The sequence below is a fragment of the Apodemus sylvaticus genome, chromosome 5, assembly GCF_947179515.1.
Source record: "Apodemus sylvaticus chromosome 5, mApoSyl1.1, whole genome shotgun sequence".
NCBI lineage: Eukaryota > Metazoa > Chordata > Mammalia > Rodentia > Muridae > Apodemus > Apodemus sylvaticus.
In genome coordinates this window covers 4,378,999-4,396,671 of record NC_067476.1, presented here as the reverse complement: position 1 = coordinate 4,396,671, position 17,673 = coordinate 4,378,999, and the positions used below count along the sequence as shown (strand labels likewise).

At 55.5% G+C, this 17,673-nt stretch overlaps 3 protein-coding genes across 10 annotated transcripts; 2 read left to right on the top strand and 1 right to left on the bottom strand.

The window, feature by feature from the left end:
* The first annotated feature begins 2,167 nt into the window (after positions 1–2,167).
* Positions 2,168–5,251, top strand: Ptgds (prostaglandin D2 synthase). Of its 2 annotated transcripts, none has more exons than XM_052181049.1 (7): positions 2,168–2,439; positions 2,885–3,024; positions 3,131–3,207; positions 3,860–3,980; positions 4,094–4,191; positions 4,665–4,690; positions 5,140–5,251. In XM_052181049.1, exons 1-6 carry the CDS (start codon positions 2,326–2,328, stop codon positions 4,682–4,684), a joined length of 570 nt encoding a protein of 189 aa, XP_052037009.1. In that variant the 5' UTR covers positions 2,168–2,325; the 3' UTR covers positions 4,685–4,690; positions 5,140–5,251. The 2 variants fall into 2 exon arrangements, with proteins under 2 accessions (XP_052037009.1, XP_052037008.1); XM_052181048.1 differs by having other exon boundaries at positions 2,169–2,439; positions 4,665–4,725.
* Positions 5,252–11,088: 5,837 nt separating this feature from the next.
* Paxx (PAXX non-homologous end joining factor) lies at positions 11,089–12,672 on the top strand. 5 transcript variants are annotated; one of them, XM_052181834.1, is made up of 7 exons: positions 11,089–11,373; positions 11,445–11,505; positions 11,659–11,711; positions 11,799–11,989; positions 12,083–12,151; positions 12,302–12,386; positions 12,457–12,672. In XM_052181834.1, exons 1-7 carry the CDS (start codon positions 11,249–11,251, stop codon positions 12,494–12,496), a joined length of 624 nt encoding a protein of 207 aa, XP_052037794.1. In that variant the 5' UTR covers positions 11,089–11,248; the 3' UTR covers positions 12,497–12,672. The 5 variants fall into 5 exon arrangements, with proteins under 5 accessions (XP_052037794.1, XP_052037796.1, XP_052037795.1 ...); XM_052181836.1 differs by having other exon boundaries at positions 11,091–11,373; positions 12,299–12,386; positions 12,461–12,672; XM_052181835.1 differs by having other exon boundaries at positions 11,095–11,373; positions 11,662–11,711.
* Positions 12,673–13,351: 679 nt separating this feature from the next.
* On the bottom strand, positions 13,352–16,244 carry Clic3 (chloride intracellular channel 3). 3 transcript variants are annotated; one of them, XM_052181829.1, is made up of 6 exons: positions 15,965–16,244; positions 14,349–14,458; positions 14,145–14,270; positions 13,903–14,009; positions 13,644–13,819; positions 13,352–13,565 (listed from the first exon to the last, which is right to left on the bottom strand). In XM_052181829.1, the coding sequence occupies exons 1-6, from the start codon at positions 16,154–16,156 to the stop codon at positions 13,407–13,409; spliced, it is 870 nt and encodes a 289-aa protein (XP_052037789.1). In that variant the 5' UTR covers positions 16,157–16,244; the 3' UTR covers positions 13,352–13,406. The 3 variants fall into 3 exon arrangements, with proteins under 3 accessions (XP_052037789.1, XP_052037790.1, XP_052037791.1); XM_052181830.1 differs by lacking the exon at positions 15,965–16,244 and adding an exon at positions 15,373–15,512; XM_052181831.1 differs by lacking the exon at positions 15,965–16,244 and adding an exon at positions 15,206–15,320.
* Positions 16,245–17,673: the final 1,429 nt, after the last annotated feature.

Sequence of the window (17,673 nt, the reverse complement as noted above, 5' to 3'; positions counted from 1 at the left end):
GCGGATACCGATGCAGACACATGGGAGATGAAACCAGCAACCCTCTCAGACAGGAGACAGGCCCAGAGGAGGATTTGAAAAGACTACAGGTACCTCACTCCTTGGGACTCTGGCTTGGGCCATTGAGTAGATTGTGACAGGACACTTCAGGGACAAAAATCTAGGTGGGAAGAAGCCTTCTACTGCGGTGGGGGTTGGCAAGCCTACAGCCCTCAGAAGCTTGTCCCTTCCAGAGGCAGTGCAGGACCAATGTGCTGCCCCTTCTCGGTCATCTTTACTCATGATTCCGCCAGGGTCAGCACCACCCTGTCTCCAGTGGGACAGTTCTGCCTGAGCAGCATTGTGGATGGGTGCAGAGTAAGGTGGGGTCCTGGGACTAACCCAGAAGGGACACACAGGAGTGCATGGTCAGAGAGAAGCCCACACTGGCTTGGAAACAGGGCAGTTCTACCTCACCAGGCAGGGTTGGCCTTGGAGGTAGAACCAGCAAGAGTCAGTCTGAGTGCCATGGTCCTTCCCAGAGGACTGGATGACCTCATTGTCATTAAATCCACAGTATTCCTTGCAACAACTGGAGCAGGGGTTTGAGGCGGGGGACTGTCCCTGACTCTGTTGCCTGCTCCCCTAAGTGGGCTGCCTCAGTGGGTGAGGATCTGCCTAGCCCTGCAGAGACTTGATGTATGGGGGGAGGGGTATGGGAGGGAGAGGGGATAGGGAATGGGGGATGAAGGAGGGGCTGTGGGAGGGGGGAACCAGGAAGAGGGGGCAGCAATCAGGCTGTAAATAATAAATAAATAAATAAATAATGGGTGAAAAATAAAACCACGGTATGTGGCCAGAAATAACTTTAGAGAAGAAAGATTTATTTTGAGGCATGGAACCAGGAACAACGGAGAAGAGAAGGCAGCAGAGCAGAGACCAGGAATCACCTTCAAAGGCCCTTCTCCGGTGACCTCCTTCTACCAGCGAGACCACGCCTCCTAAAGGTTCCACAGATCCCTAGATAGCATCACCCAGCAGAGATGTTTAAACAGTGCTGGGAACATTCCAGATCCAAACCGCAGAGGCTTTCACACTTGGAAGCACTTCCGGTTACTCTGCTTGGGGCTTCAGTCATTCCAGGACCCCACACACAGGCTGATGCGCCCGGCCTTTCCCTGGTTGCACCTCTTGCCCCTGTCCTCAGCTGCTGGGCCCGGCCGGGCTCGGGGTCTGTGGTCAGCATCCCTGACAGCCCCTCTCTCCTTAGGTCCAGGACGTGGATGGAGCTGAGTGTTCTGGGCAGGGAGGGGCTGAGGGGGCTGAGTGAAGGGATGAGGTCTTGGGTTCTTCTGGGTAATTCTGCAATCTACCCACTTCCTGTAGCTCCAACATTAGTGAGAAAGCAAGAGACCTTCCTCACAAAGACCACTCAGATGTTCAAGCTAAATGACCCCGTGGCCCAGAACCCAAAACTCCTGGGCCACAGGGAAGGGATGAGGGCAGTACGAATCAGTTCTTTCTCTCTTCCGTGGTCATGGGTATCCCATCCAGGGACAGGCCTCGGAAGCCAGGAGGAAGTCACAGACTCTGTCCTCACCTACAGTAGCTTGAAGCCCACCGCTTCGCCCTTCCCACCCACCACCTCTACGGGAGCCCAAAGGGCCTTCATGTGAACCCCCGAAGACGACCACAGAGGAGGCGGTCCTCAGGGTGGCTGGTTCTTGGCTTCTCGTCAGGGTAGAGTACATGAGTTTCTTTATCTTGGTAAGGGTTGCTCACGGCCTTGTGACTGCAAGCCTTTCAGGACCAAATGTTCAAGGCACAAGCGGTGCTTTGTGTTCCCTGCTGGGGTCATGGGACTTGGAGAGGGATGGTAGGTAGGGCTGTGAGAGGCAGGTCTCAGCCCTAGGTGGGGAGTGACTAGATTGTCCAGCACCAGGGACGCACCAGAGTCCAGCACCATCCCCACCGTGAGGTATGTGAGCTTGGCCGGCAGGAGTGGGCCAGGTCTGAGCTAGTTCTGCCTCTGGAGTTGGGGGAGGAGGGACAGGCAGAGACCTCCGCCTGCCCCCAACCTGCCTGCACAGCTTCTAGCTTCTTCTTTGCTGAGGTACGGGACTCAGCTGGAGCTCTTACATAATGAGCAGATGAGGCCGCAGCTGGGACAGCCACCCTCCCTCGCGCCAACATCACGAGCCTCCAGTGGGCAGTCCTTCGGCCTTGGGTGGAGGCCAAGCCTGGCTCATAAATAGGGGTCTCCACAGTGCCCTCTGCTCCTTCTAGTCAGTCTTCCTTGCTTTGTCTGCATTGCTGGCCTCAGGCCCAGACACCTGCTCTGAGCAAATGGCCGTTCTCGGAGTGCTGTGGACTGGGCTGGTCCTCCTGGGTCTCTTGGGATTCCCGCAGACCCCAGCCCAGGACCACGACACGGTGCAGCCCAACTTTCAACAAGACAAGGTGAGAGGGTCCCCTACCCAACACCCAAGGAAACAGAGCCCTCGGGTCAGAGCCAGGCTTTCTCTTACAAAAGAGGGTGTGCTGGGTACTGTCAACCACGTGTGCTTGTGCACGGGAGCTGGCTGGAACCACACGGGCACACAGCCTGGTGGGCCCACCTGACTCCGCCAGGACCGTGCCATGCTCCGATACCACTTTACCCGATAGTGGACTGGGACGAGGGCCGTGACAAAGATGAGCTCACCATCCCGGGGAAGCAGGGGGGTCTTTGCTGCCCCCTCCTCCATGGGGCAATGAGCCAGCCTGCTAGAGAGGGAGGGGCATGGATGAGAGAGAAGCGCTACCAGGACCTGTGTGTGGGAGGAGTCAGAGGAGGAAAGGCCAAGCCACCAGGGTCTGCCCATGAGGGGCGCATGGAGCCGACCCAGCGGTCCACTGGTCACAGTTCCTGGGACGCTGGTACAGTGCGGGCCTCGCCTCCGATTCAAGCTGGTTCCGGGAGAAGAAAGCCGTACTGTACATGTGCAAGACAGTGGTAGCCCCCTCCACAGAGGGCGGCCTCAACCTCACCTCTACCTTCCTCAGGTGAGACAAGGGAGTATGGCGAGCTCTGGGACACAGAAGGACACATTGTTGTGTGGGGGAACGTCCTGGGGCTTGACACCTCCCTTTAAGGGTAATCTACCCACAGGAGAAACCAGTGTGAAACCAAGACCATGGTACTGCAGCCTGTGGGGGTTCCCGGACACTACACCTACAGCAGCCCCCGTGAGTGAGCCACTTCCTTAGCTGGGTAAATTCTGAGGTAAATGCTGGCTCACTGTATAGCCCCCTGTCCCAAATTGTGGGGACAATGGTCACACCATAGCCAAGGCCAGATCTGACCGTGAATCTGCCTCAGTCACATGGGGCTACCTCTCTCTGGGGACTTTGGTCTCTCTGAAGCCCACCCACACCCTTCCAGGCCCCTTTCCTGCCCAAAAATTTCCAATACTCTGCTGCCCAAGTGGGTGACATACAGACATTCCCCAAACCCTACCCACATTTCATGGCTCCTGTCCAAGGGCCTCTTTCCATCCTTTCACCTGAGCTATGGCTTCCCGCCAGAACCCCATTTCCGCTGCCTTCTGGCTATATTGTAACCCAGCCTGCTGATTTCTTGAGTCTAAGTGTTTTCTACTCTCTCCCCAAGACCTGTGGTTTGGAGACAGTGTTCCCAGGCTGTTCAGGCGGGAAGCTAGAAACTGGCAGGTGGCCACCAAGGGAGGGACAGGGAAGGCAGCCAACGCAGGGTGCAGGGCGGATAAAGAAGCCTAAGACCCTCCCCACAGAGAAGCACACAAAGGTCACCCTCTCCAAGCAGAGGGACGGAGATGTGGGAGCCACATGTCCCATTCACTGTCATTTCTTGGGTTCCCAGACTTGGGCAGCGTCCACTCCCTCTCAGTGGTGGAGACCAACTACGACGAGTATGCTCTGCTGTTCAGCAGAGGCACCAAGGGCCCAGGCCAGGACTTCCGCATGGCCACCCTCTACAGTAGGTATCCCAGCCCACAGGGGAGATGCCGACCCTAGAGGACAGTCAAAAGGGATGTGGGGGCAGGGCGGGGCTTTTTTGCCTCCTGATGCTGGCCCTTCTTTATCTACCAGGTAGAACCCAGGCTCTGAAGGACAACTTGAAGGAGAAATTCACCACCTTTAGCAAGGCCCAGGGCCTCACAGAGGAGGACATTGTTTTCCTGCCCCAGCCGGGTGAGGGGGGCTAAGCCGCTGGGGAGGGAATTCTAGTCAGATTAGTGCAGCCTCTGGCTGCAGCAAGCGGAGGGCAGCTGAGGGGAGCTTGCCCTTGCCTAACACCTACTAATCCAGGGGGTTCCAAGGAAACAATGGGGGTGGCAGTCTGTCCCGACATTATTACCTCTGCCTGCAGCTCCCTTTATCGGGAACCCTCTTCCTGGTAGACACCTAGCTACCCTGTCTGCCAGCCCCCTAGCTAGGGGTACAGGGATGCTCCTGGAACAAACTGATGGAGAAAGACACCTTTTACGCTTTAAAGAACAGAATGGAGCAGGGGTGAAATGGAGTCTGAAGTTTGGGGGTTCGGCCAAAGCTAGTTCTCCACAGCCTTGGGAAGGCTTCTTAGAGTCCAAGGAGAAGCACACAGTCCCGGTGAATTTATGTCTAAGCCCGATGCTAACCACTTCCCTGGGCTTCTTTCTTGACAGATAAGTGCATTCAAGAGTAAACACAGGTGAGAGAAGTCAGTCAGAGGGCTGGAGTCGCATGGTAAGCGCTACTCAGCCATTTACTCAATAGGTGACCACTGAGTGGTCATGTGACCGCTGAGTGGCGGGGATGCATCTCCCCAAGCTCACATGTCCAAGTGAGAAAGTATAGTTCCAATACTAATGGCTAGACTAGGGCTGATGGCCAAGGGGGTGGAAGGGGTGGGGTGGGGAAGGGGGGAGGGGGGAGGGGAAGGGTAACAGTGTAGGTGATGGGGGGTAGGGGGGCTGCCACCCTGTGAAGCAGGGGTCTCCAAGGAACCAGGATGGGCAAGATCAGGAAGGGGCGTGGCCAGGGATGGAAAGGGCCAGTCAGAGGGCTCCTCACTCGTGCCATTGACTGAGCCTTGGGGACCGTAGGCTCCGGAGGAATAGTCCCACTGGCCTTATGACTGACGGCTCTTGTTCTGTCCAGGTGATCTGGCCTCCGGACACCTTTGCTCTGTCACTCTCAAGAAGCCAGCCCTGGCTCCCCAAAGCGCCTCTCCACTCCCCAGCTTTACCTTGACAAAGAAATAAAAGTCCAAAGCAAGTCAGACCTTGGCTTTTGTCTGTCTGTCCTCTAGGCCTCTGGGCTGTGCTATACCCCTCTTATAAATTTCTCAATATGATGACCAGAAAGGAGTCTGCTCCTGCTCAAGCCCTGACCGGGAACAGCCTGACCGATGTGCCCAGTTCAGCACCTGCTCTGCATGGGAGATTGAAACCTCACCACATGTCCCAACCAACATAGTCGCAGGCCCTGCAAGCTGCCAGCCACAGCCAGGCCTGGGCGGGGCTCCTGGGGGTCTGTCACTTCATCGTTAACCCCTTAGACATGTGTCCACCCCTGTGCATCCAGAGACTCAGATCCCATAAGCTTTTCAAGGTGTGGGATAGAATCTTTGGATTAGGCATTAAATTTCGAAGGACCAAAAGGAGTTGTTTCCCAGAGAGTGAGCTAGAGAGAGGCTGCCTGTACCCCTGCTGCTACCCCAGTCCGACTAGAGCCCTAGCATCAAAGGCACCAAAACCACAGATGGGCGCCCAATTAGCCCCACTTTTCTTCCAGACTTTCGCCTGGGCAGCTGTTCCCAAGCCCTCATCTCTTTGCCTCCTGGTTCATAGTGAGCAGATTCTCAGGCCCAAGCAGATCACACCAGGATTTGGGTCAGTGGAGAGGGTCACCTCTGGGAAGTCTTCCTGGAGAAGGGGGCTACACTATGCCTGATCTGACATCCCAGAACTGTTTGGCAGCCCTCAGGTCTGGAGGCCGCTAGAGCGACCTGCCCCTGCCTGCTGAGCTCTCCACCCCTCCCACAGGAAACCTGGGCTGACAGGATGTGGTGTGGTGAGTGGAGAAACAGCTGAACCAGGTGCAATTCAATCAGTGGTCTATCACAGTGGGTGTGTTCCAGGACAGGGCAGCTACCTCAGGGCAGCCTGGGGATATGAAGGCCACTGAGGAGAAGTCATGACAGTTCTTTGGCCTGGAGGACCCTCCAAATGCTGTGGCTCTGCTGATTTGTTCGTTTTTTGCCCCGCTTGGAGTGTCCCCGGCTCGGGTCCCCAGGCAGGACAGCGGATGTCCGCCAGGGAATCCCACACCCTCTCGTCTCACCTTCTTTCTTCATCCCAAGTCTCTGTGCACACTTTCTTTGGTTCTAGCCTGTCAGGGTCTCGGACTTCGAGAAAGGCCCCACCCATTTGCTACAGTGGACTGGGAATGGCCTGTGGGCACAATGTTCCAGACCAGCCATTGGAATAAGTTGCCTCAGTCTCCCAACACTGGCTCACGGTTGTTCTAGATACAGAAGTGACGGGCACTAGACACTGAGCCTTGGCAGGAAAACAAGAAATCCTGACGAGATGAAGTGGGTTCTTACAGGATTCTACCCAGCTTCCCTGCCCTAGCCTGCTACTTGGAATGGCATTCCTGTGACCTTCCTGCCCTAGCCGGATACTTGGGACTGTATCCGATAACCAGGGCTTCCAGGACTGTGAAATATGCACATGGTCCTCGTGAACGCCTTGCCCACTGGGACCGGGCTGTCATGTGGTATCCCACACAGCGATCCTATGAACCTCACCTTCAAGTACAACCCATAGGCTCCTGCAGCCTGGACAGGGGAGACTCAAATAAGAGCCGCAGGAGCCTGCTCGCCAAAGGACCTTGGCCTACACTGAAAGGCTGCCTGCGACCTGTGTCCTCACACAGGGTCTGTATGTCTGTGTGTGCGCGTGCACGTGAGTCTGCAGAGGAGGCTGGAGATTCTGCCCTCCCCGGATGTATGCCTCAGGCGAACCCTCCTGCCCTGCTCGCATCCCCAACACCCGGTAAGCTAAAGCACTGCGCTCCCTTGGGAAGGCCAACAGGAGAGCCCATGACAGCTCCGCACTGGCAACCTCAGCTCACTGGGGCTGCCTGTGAAAGCAAGGCAGATCTTGGGGTTGAGCTCTGTCAAGGGTCGCTGGTGGCTCAAGTGTGGAGTTCTTTCTCTTCAGGCCAGATGGCAGATGCCAGGAGAGGGAAGCAGCCTCCACCAAGAGTGCCATGGCCAGGCAGTTCAGCGACCCAGGCGAAGGGAGAGAGGTGGTAGAGACCACACTGTGTCAGCTGCAGGACTGGAATACTGGGGTAGTCATCCTGGGGAGTGTCCCAGGGGTGACTTCCATGCTGGGGAGTGTCCTAGGTTGTCAGGCGTCTTTGAGTCCTGCTCAGCAAGCCACCTTTCACTCTTAGCTGTGACCTAGAATGGCATTCCTGTGACCTTCCTGGACAAACCAGAGCTTTTGCTGTGATGTACTTCAAGACAGAGAAGCAACACTCTGCAGTATGCTGGCAGAGGAGCTGGCCCTGATGACCCCTGCTGCCCCACCCCCACCCCAGTACCACACACAGGCCCCCTCTCCTGAAGCAGGATCCCCAGCCTGGGTGGGAGGACTTCCCAGGGCACATCTCCTCACCTGCACACTCATGGAGAAAAAAACTTTGGACTTCCATGCTTAAAAGTCTGCAGCAAGGGGCCGCGGCCCCTTGGTCCTTGCCCACTTGTGTTCAAAGCCTTGCTTGCCTGCTCTCAGGCTGCACCCCACAGACGATCCCATCAGCTGGCAACCCAAGTAGGCCTGCACTCCAGCCAGGGTGCCCAGCTGGCCTTGTCTGCTGAATTCTGACTCCAGCGCAGCACAGAGCTGCAGAAGACAGGACAGTAAAGATCCAGGCTCGTAGGACAAGCCCAGAGGCACCCTACAGGCTGAGAACCAGGACAGAAGTGCCAGAGGCACATCTCCTCACCGGCTCACTTACAGAGAAAGAAACTTTGTTTCTCAGAGTGTCTTCTTGGGACTTCCATTCTTAAGAGTCTGCAGCAGGGGCTCTGGGTATCTGGCCAAGTGAGGGGGCGGGATTTCCAAGGCAGTACACAAGAGACTGTCCCTGGCTGAGAGTGGAGGACTTCGGGAAAGGACAAAGGCGTTTCTGAGATCTGCTTTCTCAACAGATCAGTGTGTTGGTGCGCAGGCACAGATGTGTGTCCCCAGAGGTCCCTCCCAAGGTCCCATCCAAACACCAAAGTAGAACTACTTTGGGTGTGGTCCCCGGTATGGAGAAGCAGGGAAGCCTGGCCTGCACAGACTCAAGCAGCTTCCGTATCCCTCAAGACCCTTCCTTACTCCCCACCATTAGTAGTGCTTGGGGACCCGCCACCTGCAGGGGCAGTTGGTCATGACACCTCTGTGCTGAGTCTTCCCCCCAAAGAGCTCCCTGTTTTTCTCTGCAGCTCCCCAGGCACAATCAGTGTTTTGGTGAGAGTGACAGAAGCAGTGTTTCATAGGGGAATCAGAGTGGGTGGTGGGTGGCGAGGCCGGGTCCTCGGAGGCAGTACCTGCAGGGTAGAGTGCAGGTATGCACCTGAGTGCTAGGTGGGCTGGAACTTAGTTCTCCAGGAGGGAGACCCAAGGCGCTAAGGTCCTTCTCGGACCCTGTAGTCCCCGCATCTGGCCTAAGAGTGTGATACGGCTGGTTTAGCTGCCCAGAAGGCCCTGCTCTGGAACTGCAATTGCATGAGGCAAGCCGTATTCCACCTGCTTCATGTGTGCTCTGGGCCCCGCGAGCCGCTGTAGACAGATTCCGCGTTCAAGTACCTCAAAATAGAAGGCTGTTAAGACGTCTCTAAAGGAAAAGGCACTTGCTGCTAAGCCTTATGACCCAAGTTTGATTTCTGGGACCTAAGGATGGAAGGAGAAAACTAACTGCCCTTTGACCTCTGCACCATGGCACACATACACACACATGATAAAATGAATAAAAATGTTAAACAACAACAACAACAACAATAATAATAATGACTGAGGGAGGTAGGTGCTCACATTGGCCTCTGGTCTCTACTTGCACATACATGTGTATGCACGAATATGTACAACACACATACAGAAAGGTAAGTATATTGTTTCTGTGTTTATATGGGACACAGTATAACTGCTTAACTTTTGTGCATGCGCTCGGACCCTGTTGTCTGCTCCTGTCGAGCAGTCCTGGGATCAGGCTTCTGCCTTTCCGTCTGGATTTACCAGTGTGCCCCACCGTGGCCCAGAGTACCATTGTTTGAAAAGACAAAATTGTCCTGAAATGTCCGAGGGTAAGGTTCAATGACCTCTGTAATGTGAATATCCCACAAAGGTTAATAAAATAAAATAGAATTTAATAAAAATACTGATTGTAAATTTGTCAAAATGTTGATAATTCTTCTATCATTGTGCTATCATTTCTGCTTTGTAGTCAGTTTAAAATTTTTCACTCAAATTGGTAAAACAAACAAATAAACAAACAAAAGCAGCAGCTCTACCAGAAGCTGAGAAACAAATTCCCACAGACCTTCGCAGCCTAGAGCAGGACGCAGAGCTATGCCCGGGTCCTTCAGGCCCGGGATGGGTCCTCTGGTGGAAGAGGATACCATTCACCACCCCCAGGCCCGTGGTCTGGACAGGGCTCTGCCTGCTAGCCAGACCTGGCACTGGCAGGCCTCCATACTTTGATATCAAAGGTTTCCCTGGGCCGCCTTGTGCCGTGGTAAGCAATGCAATACGGATGGGAGAAACGGCAGCCATCATTTCTGCCATCGTCCAGTCCTAGAAGCAAGGTCTTAGATGCAGCTTCTGGGAGGGGTCAGGCCACGGTGGAAATGCAGGCGGCCATCAAGGCTGTGCCAGAAACTCCTAAAACCGGGATGTACGGTACACTGGCAGGCAGGGACATGGGAGACAGGGATGGAGACTTGGGCAGACATGAAATGTTCTACGTGGAGCCTCAGGAGGAAGACCCTTTCTTTTTTCTTTTTTTTTTCTTTTTTTTTTTTTCAAGACAGGGTTTCTCTGTGTAGCCCTGGCTATCCTGGAACTCACTCTGTAGACCAGACTGGCCTCGAACTCAGAAATCTGCCTGCCTCTGCCTCCCAGAGTGCTGGGATTACAGGCGTGCACCACCACCGCCCGGCAGGAGGACCCTTTCAAAAGAGCTACCGGTAGTACATGTGGCTGGAGTCAGGCAACAACCCACGCAAGGGCTCTGGTCTGGAGCCTCAGCAGGCCTGAGCATGTTTGGCTGATAGCACTCTTCAAATATTAGCACAATTCACGAAGTTACTAACCACTCTCACCGTGGTTCTCATAGGTTCATGACAGCCCTCTTGCACAGCCTTGGGGAGACTTCTGTTCCCACCGGGCCTCCCCCTGAGCACACCCTTTGCTGGGCGTGGGTTCTGCAGGTGGCACCAGCCCCTATTCTGCAGGCCCTGTGTGGATTCTTATCAGCATTTGCTACAATGTGAATACTGCCCTGTTGGATTATTAATCTCTTCCATTAGATCTCAGGTTCCAGAGACCTTGTGTTGGTGAAGGGTGTCTCGGGGCTGACAGGTAACACACAGAGGATGGTGACTCAGACAATGGGAGGGAAATTGCCTGGGAGAAAATTGCATCTCCAAATGTTTACCAAATGTACTGAGTTTGTTACAACTCAGCTTTGGAAAGAGATGTGTTTATATCTAAAGTGACATGAAGGGACAAGTGACCAACAGTTTGGAGGCCCTGCAGAACAAGCCCTTGGAGAATAGATAGGAAAGAGGACCGGCATTGAAGAGCGGCAGATATATGCACGGCTGCTGAGAAGGACCCAGAAAAACGGAAAAGCACAAGGAGTGAGACCATAGTAGATCTCTGCTTGGGAGCATGGGCCACGGAGCAGAGACCAGACTAGCACTGAGGGGCTAAGGCGCTAAGCCCCGCCCTCCGAGTGCCTCCAGCCCCGCCCCGCGTTCTAAGTCCCGCCCTCTAGGTCGGCCTCACCCGCAAAGCCTGGTCCCCGGAAACAATGTCAACCTTGAGTACCGCCCCTCCCAGCAGTCTAGTCCTTCCTTCCTTCCAGACACCAGAAGTTCCGCCGCCGAGCGGACACCTTAGCTTGTGAGTCACCGAGTTTGTACTTCTGCGCAGGCGCCCTCAGCCCACATCTGGCTTGGCTCCTGCGGCGATACCGCCCCGCTGTCATGGCTCCTCTGCCGCTGTCGCTGCCGCTTTGTATTCTGCCGGCGGGCTCGGGCTCTCCCCGCTTGGTGTGCTACTGCGAGCCGGAGAGTGGTGGAGACGGGGACCGCGACGACTTCAACCTCTAGTGAGTGGAGTCTAGGGATGTGGGGTGCGGGAGCCCAGCGGGGGCGGTGCCTGACAGCCCCTCCCACCCAGTGTGACAGACGCCGCGGAGCTCTGGAGCACCTGCTTCTCGCCTGACAGCCTGGCGACGCTCGTGAGTAACAGCACTGGGGAGAGGAGACACCAGGAGCTTGCCACCCTTTGCCCCCCTCCCCGTGGCAGTGGTTCTAATAGCGTTTCCAGGGTATTTGGAATGTCCAGGGGGTCCAGGGTCTTGGGCGGATAATTGACAATTCCTTGTTCCCAGCAGAAAGCCCGATTTGGCCTAAGTGGGGCTGCGGATATCCATTCCCGGTTCAGGTGAGTTCCAGTTAGGGTGGCCACGTGAATGAGGAGCTTGGGGTAGTGCTGACACACCCTGGCCATAGCACACATCTCCCTCTTTAGGGCTGCCTGCCAACAGCAGGCAGTGACTGTAAGCCTGCAAGAGGACAGAGCATCGATGACCCTTTCAGGGGATACCTCTGCCCTGGCCTTTGACCTCTCCAAAGTGCCCAGCCCGGAAGCAGCCCCCAGGCTGCAGGCTTTGACTCTCAGCCTGGCAGAGCGTGTATGCAACCTGGAGAGGCGGCTGGCAGGTACTGTATGTGTGGACACCTGTACTGTCCCTCGGGGGACATACTTTTGCAGACCCTCCTGGCATTGAGTGAGATGCCATGGCTTTCTCTCAGCTGCAGAAGAGACCACCACTAGCCCCAGGAAGAACAGCCAGCCAGCAGGCACCCAGTCCTTCTTACCAGGTAAGGGGCCGGCCTGGCATGTGGGTTGAGGCTGTTCTTTCTCTGGACCCACCCCCTCCAGATGCCTCATGGGAAAATCTTTCAGTGTGGACAGAGTTCTGGCCAGGGCTCTTTGGAGTTCAAGATTCCCCTGATCCTATTTTCCAGCAGAACTTGATCACCAGAGAGGCAGCGCTGGGCCTGGGGTCAGGAGACGCTGTCCAGGGGAGTCTCTCATCAACCCTGGCTTCAAGAGGTACTGGCTGCTTTTCTCCCTACCTGGTCCCTTCCTTTTCCTCTATGCATTACATACTCTTGTCTTCTAGCAAGAAGCCAGCTGGTGGTGTAGACTTCGATGAGACCTGAAGATAGCAAAGCCTGTTACCTTTCCAGGAGCCTGTCTGCAAAGAAAGGGGAGATCTAGGACCCCCTAATCAGACACCCCTTGCTTCACTTCCCCTGTGGTCCTGCTGTTGGGCAAAGGTGCCTCTCATCCCTTCCCCATCAAATAAACTGCTCCCTCGGGGAGAGATGCTAGGCCAGACTTGACTCTGAGGATTGGCCTGGGGAGGGGCCAGAGACGACCCTTTTGGTGTACTGTGGAGTCCCTGGATGCAAACAGACCAGGCTTCCAGCCTGGCTCTGGGGCAGGCAGGAACACTTTCTCAGACACATTGTGTTCATTCTGCGAGCCTAGCACAGAAGCTGAGAGGGTCCCGGTCTGGTAGAGCCAGGACTCTCTAAGGCTTAGGATGCTGTCCCACACTTCTAAGCCCCACCCAGGTAGGGCACATCACACCTGTCCCATACAGAGAAGCATAGAGGAGTTGTCTTGGAGGCCACCAGTGGGCATTAGAAGCCCCTTACAGGAGGTAGGGTTGTTCCACAGCCTGTGGCTGGACTGAGGAATGTCAGCCTGCTCCACCCACTTGGCCAGGATCCCGGAGGCTGAGCTCCATGGGGCTCTGCTCCCCACCCTCCTTGGCCATCCAGGGCGCCCCACCCAGCTCTGGCCTGACTGGTTTGGGAGACTAATCCAGTCCCCTAGATCCCCGATGCCTCTGCCAGGGCAGCTAGCTGTAAGGGGCCCCAGGCCTTTGTGCCACACCACGGAGGAGGATGAACTGTGTGCTTTGCCCAGTGGATTCTCTTGCCTTCATCATTTGGGGCAAGAGACGGTGTAATTGTGGGTCTCTGGCCATTTGGAGGTTCAGGACACAATTACTTGGCAGAGATGCTTTATGGGGCTGCAGATGCGTGTGTGGAGGCAGGGGTGCTAACGGGGGTGCACAGCAGGCTGGTAGGCGGCCAGGATCTCGGCGCTGTGTGGACACGTATACTTGAACTCTTTCTCCTGCAACGCACTGTCCAGGTAGCGGCGAACAGAGGCCAGTTCCGCCGGGATGGGCAGCTGGCGGAAGTGCGCGCACACAGTCTGTGGGTGTAGCAAAGCGTGATGAGGGTCTCACTCGATGGCCCCCTGCCCACACCTACCCACTGGTCCCTCACTCACGTCCACAATGTGCAGCTTGGGTAGCAGGCTGCAGTCAGCCAGTGTGAACTGGTCACCATCAAGAAAGCGGCGGCGGGACTCACGGAGGTGCGGCTCCTGCGCCAGTTCATGGTCGAGCGGTGCTCGCAGGTAGCTATCCAGCCTGGTCAGGGCCCGGAGCAGCTGCTGATACAGGGCTTGGGGGCAATGGCAACAGTGAGGACTCAGCCTTGGCCTGGAGTTAGCCCCTCCTGCCTGGACCTGCTGGCCTGTTTCTCACCATTGTCCTGTGTCGGCACCGGGTTCTTGATGAAGGCAGAGAACTTGTGGAAGATGTCATTGCCTGCTGTGTTGGATTCCCTGTACCTGGGTGCCAGGCTAGGGAAACTATAGGTGTGAATAGTTGGAGAATTCCAGTCAGACCCTCAAGCACTCTGTGCCTCAAAGCACCCTTCCTAGGCGCTCCCCCAGGCGTCCCCGAGGAGGTCCCATCTTTGCTCTCCTGCCCCATCAGGTGCTCACTCAGGTGGCCCCAGCGTCTCCTCCAGAAACTCCTCGATCTGCAGTGTGTCTGTCTTGGCATCCCCGTCATACAGCAGGATGGGCAGCTGTGAGCCTGGTGCGAAGTCCTTCAGCACATCCAGTGCCCTGTGGACACCAGGAAGAAGGGAGGTGGCCGGCCCAAGGTGGGCAGAGGCCAGGGAAGGGTCCAGGATGGTGTCTCACCTTCGAGTGTCCACTGTGGTGAGTGTGAAGGGCACGCCCTTGAGGAGGAGGACCATGAAGAGCCGCTGACAGGAAGGGCAGTGTCCCACGCTCTCGCCATCCTCGCTGGCCTGGGTGGGTGAAACAGAGGTGTCGGGCTCCGAGCAGACCCAGGAACCCTGGCACCTGGCTGGGTGGCACTCTGCCTCTCTCTGCCATTGGCTCTGGAGGCAGGCTAGGGCTCTGGCCTGGTTGGGCATGGCATCTACAAGTGTCTAGTGAGGGCCCTTGAACTGATCCCTGGAATGGGGAGGGCAAAAGAAGTCGGGATCTTCGAGGCCTAGGCTTGGGGGCCTGCCAGAGGGCTCCAGTCACAGACTGGCTGCAGGGTGGGGCAGGCCAGAGAATCGTCCTCTAGTGATTAACCCACACAACTGGGTATGGAGGCTAACAGCTCAGGGAAGGAAGGGACAAGACCAAAGAGGAGGCCAGCACCTGCTCCCACTCAGATCTGAGCACTGACCTGATAGCTAATAGGGCCATCTCTGGCAAGCCCTCAGTCTGGCCCATGATCCTGAATCTAGCTAAATGCCTGGTGCCAGCTACCAGATTGACACATCCTCACCAAGAAGCTTTCTCTCAGAGCTGGGCCAGGTTCATGAGCCCAGGCGAAGGGCAGGCCCTGGGCTCTCCGACCCTCCTCATGGTAGCTCCTCCCCCAGGATGCCTGGCTCTTCTCAGCCCTGCGGGGTTGAGTCCTATCTGTGGGGCAGCTTTAGCCCACCACAGATAGGACTTAGGCACCATTAGGAAGACCCACCCCTCCCCCTGAACAAGATAAAACCCCAGCACCCCCTGCAGCCCAGCCTGCCCAGAACCTTCACAAAGAGCTGCAGCTTGGTGGTTTCAGCCATGGTGGGAACTGAGGCGTCCGTCAGTCCGTCCGGCAGCAGCGCAGGGCACAGGGTGTGCCTTGGGAGCTCCTTAAGTCTCTCTGGATGCCCCACCCTCCCCAGTCAGCGGCCCGCCCCACAGAGCCACTCACCTAGGCAACAGACAGGTTGCCAGAGCAGAGCTGCTGTCTGTACAAGACTGGGACTCCGTGCATAACAACGACCACAGGGGGCCAGGACGGGAAGCCGGAAGCTGGCTCACAGCAAAAGACTGAAGCCTCAGTGTGACTGTGAGGGGTGCTAGTGTGGTGGCTGCACACAGGGTTGATCTCAGCCCTCTGGCGTTCATTCTTCATTGTCAATTCCTTATCCCAGAAAGCCAGCCAGGGAGTGGGAATGAGTATGAAATGCCTCAGTTTACCTGTCTGTGTGACATGGCCTTCCAGAAGAGATGCCCCCTCCCTCCAATACAGCCCAGTCTGGTAGGGCGGGCCCACATTCCAAACGTATTCCTGCCGGCCAGGAGGCTGATAAGCCTGGTTTTGGTGTTTAACCCAGCAGAGCCGTGGATTCCATGCCCCCATCCTGTCCACACAGGCTCAGAGCAGGTTTCTTACTCTTAACCTTGACCCCAGGAAGGGTTAGAAACGTCTACCTACTGGCTGAAGGAGAAGGCCAGGATAGCCGATCCCCCCAGGGGGCATACCTCTGGCTGCTCAGTGGAGTGAGCGCCTGTGGCATTACCTGTGTTTCACAGCAGCAGCCACCACACGTAGGAGAGCTGCCCTTTAGAACTTGTGCTCGCAGAGGACAGGCCTTCCCACTGGCTAAGACCAGGACCAAGGGATGGCTTTCCTGTCTCTGGTAGGCTGGTGCCACCCAGGCTGCACGGTGCAGCCAAGGCGGCTCCATACCTGCCCACTCGTCAGCTCCCATGCCTGACTCCTAGTCAGGGCCTCAGCCGTGCCAGGCTTCCCTCCCCTCAGCCGGAGCTGAAGTGGGGCACAGCTCTGACATCCTCGGGGCCTGGATTTGTGCCAGAGACTTGGTTCCTCCTCTATCCAACTCTTGACCCTAGAGCCAGTTTTATTTTGACTTCTTACTGACACGGCCAGCTTTCTGTTTTGTGGTTTTCTGTCCTTTGCAGACGACAAATCCTCACTGTGGGGCGGCCTCTGAAGCCTCTCCCGACTGCCAGTGGTCACCAGACATGCCGCTTTTATATATTTTTGCGAAGTTGCCCTTACAAATCCACAAGAAAGGGGTAAAGTGGACAGACAGCATGAGCAGTGACTTAGGGAGAAAGAAACGAAACATATCTTAAGAAACAAACCAGAGTGACGCCGGCCGGCCAGCTCTTTACTGCTTCCAGGGAGCTGTGGGCACGTCCTGTCGGTCTGCTGTGGGCACGACCTGTCGGTCCCGGAGCCGTTGGTGCTCTGCTCCCATGCCCATAGCCCCCTGCACTCTGCAGTTTGCCTCCCTACATCCAGGGTCACCACTACATTGCTGGACTGTGTCCCCCAGGGTACCATCACAGGGAATGGACAAGAGCTGGGCCCACATATTCATGCCAACACAGTCTGGCATTATAGGTTTGTTATAATGTAATCTGTGATTTTTGGGGGAGGGGGGTAGAGATAGTGTTCTTGAAGAGGCAATCAAATTATAAATGAGACCATCAAGTAGGCTCTAATTCAAAATGACTATGTCCTTTCAAAAGGGAGGTGGTTTTGTCTTTTTCTTTTTTCTTTCTTTTCTTTTTTTCTTTTTTCTTTTTTTCTTTTTTCTTTCTTTTCTTTCTTTTCTTTCTTTTCTTTTCTTTCTTTCTTTCTTTCTTTCTTTCTTTCTTTCTTTCTTTCTTTCTTTCTTTCTTTCTTTCTTTCTTTCTTTCTTTTTTTTTTTGTTTCTCTGTGTGGCCCTGGCTGTCCTGGAACTCATTCTGTAGACCAGGCTGGCCTCGAACTCAGAAATCTGCCTCTGCCTCCCCGAGTGCTGGGATTAAAGGCATGCACCACCACTGCCCAGCTTCAAAAGGGGAGTTTTCCCTATGTTTGATCCTCAGTACCATAAAAGGGATGGAGGAGATTTGAAACCCAGAGACGTGTGCACAGCATATCCTGTGAACATTATGGCAGAGGGGGCACGGTGACACACCTATGGTCCACAAATTATCAGTGTACAGCAAAGTCTACAAGTAGGGGAAGGGCCTGGAGGGCGTTTTTCCTCAGGCTTTTAGCGGAGCCAGCCTGCCCTAAGCCCAATCTCTCCTCTCTGTATGGTAACAACAACAAACCAATACAAATGAAGAACACAGAGACCTGAGAAAAAGCATGGTTAGCATTGCAGATCACGAGGTTCCATTGGCTCGTTGTGAGCAAGAGGCCTCAGTGGGTAACTTCTGCCAGGAGGAACAGATGCCAACCTCAGTAGGTAACTTCTGCCAGGAGGAA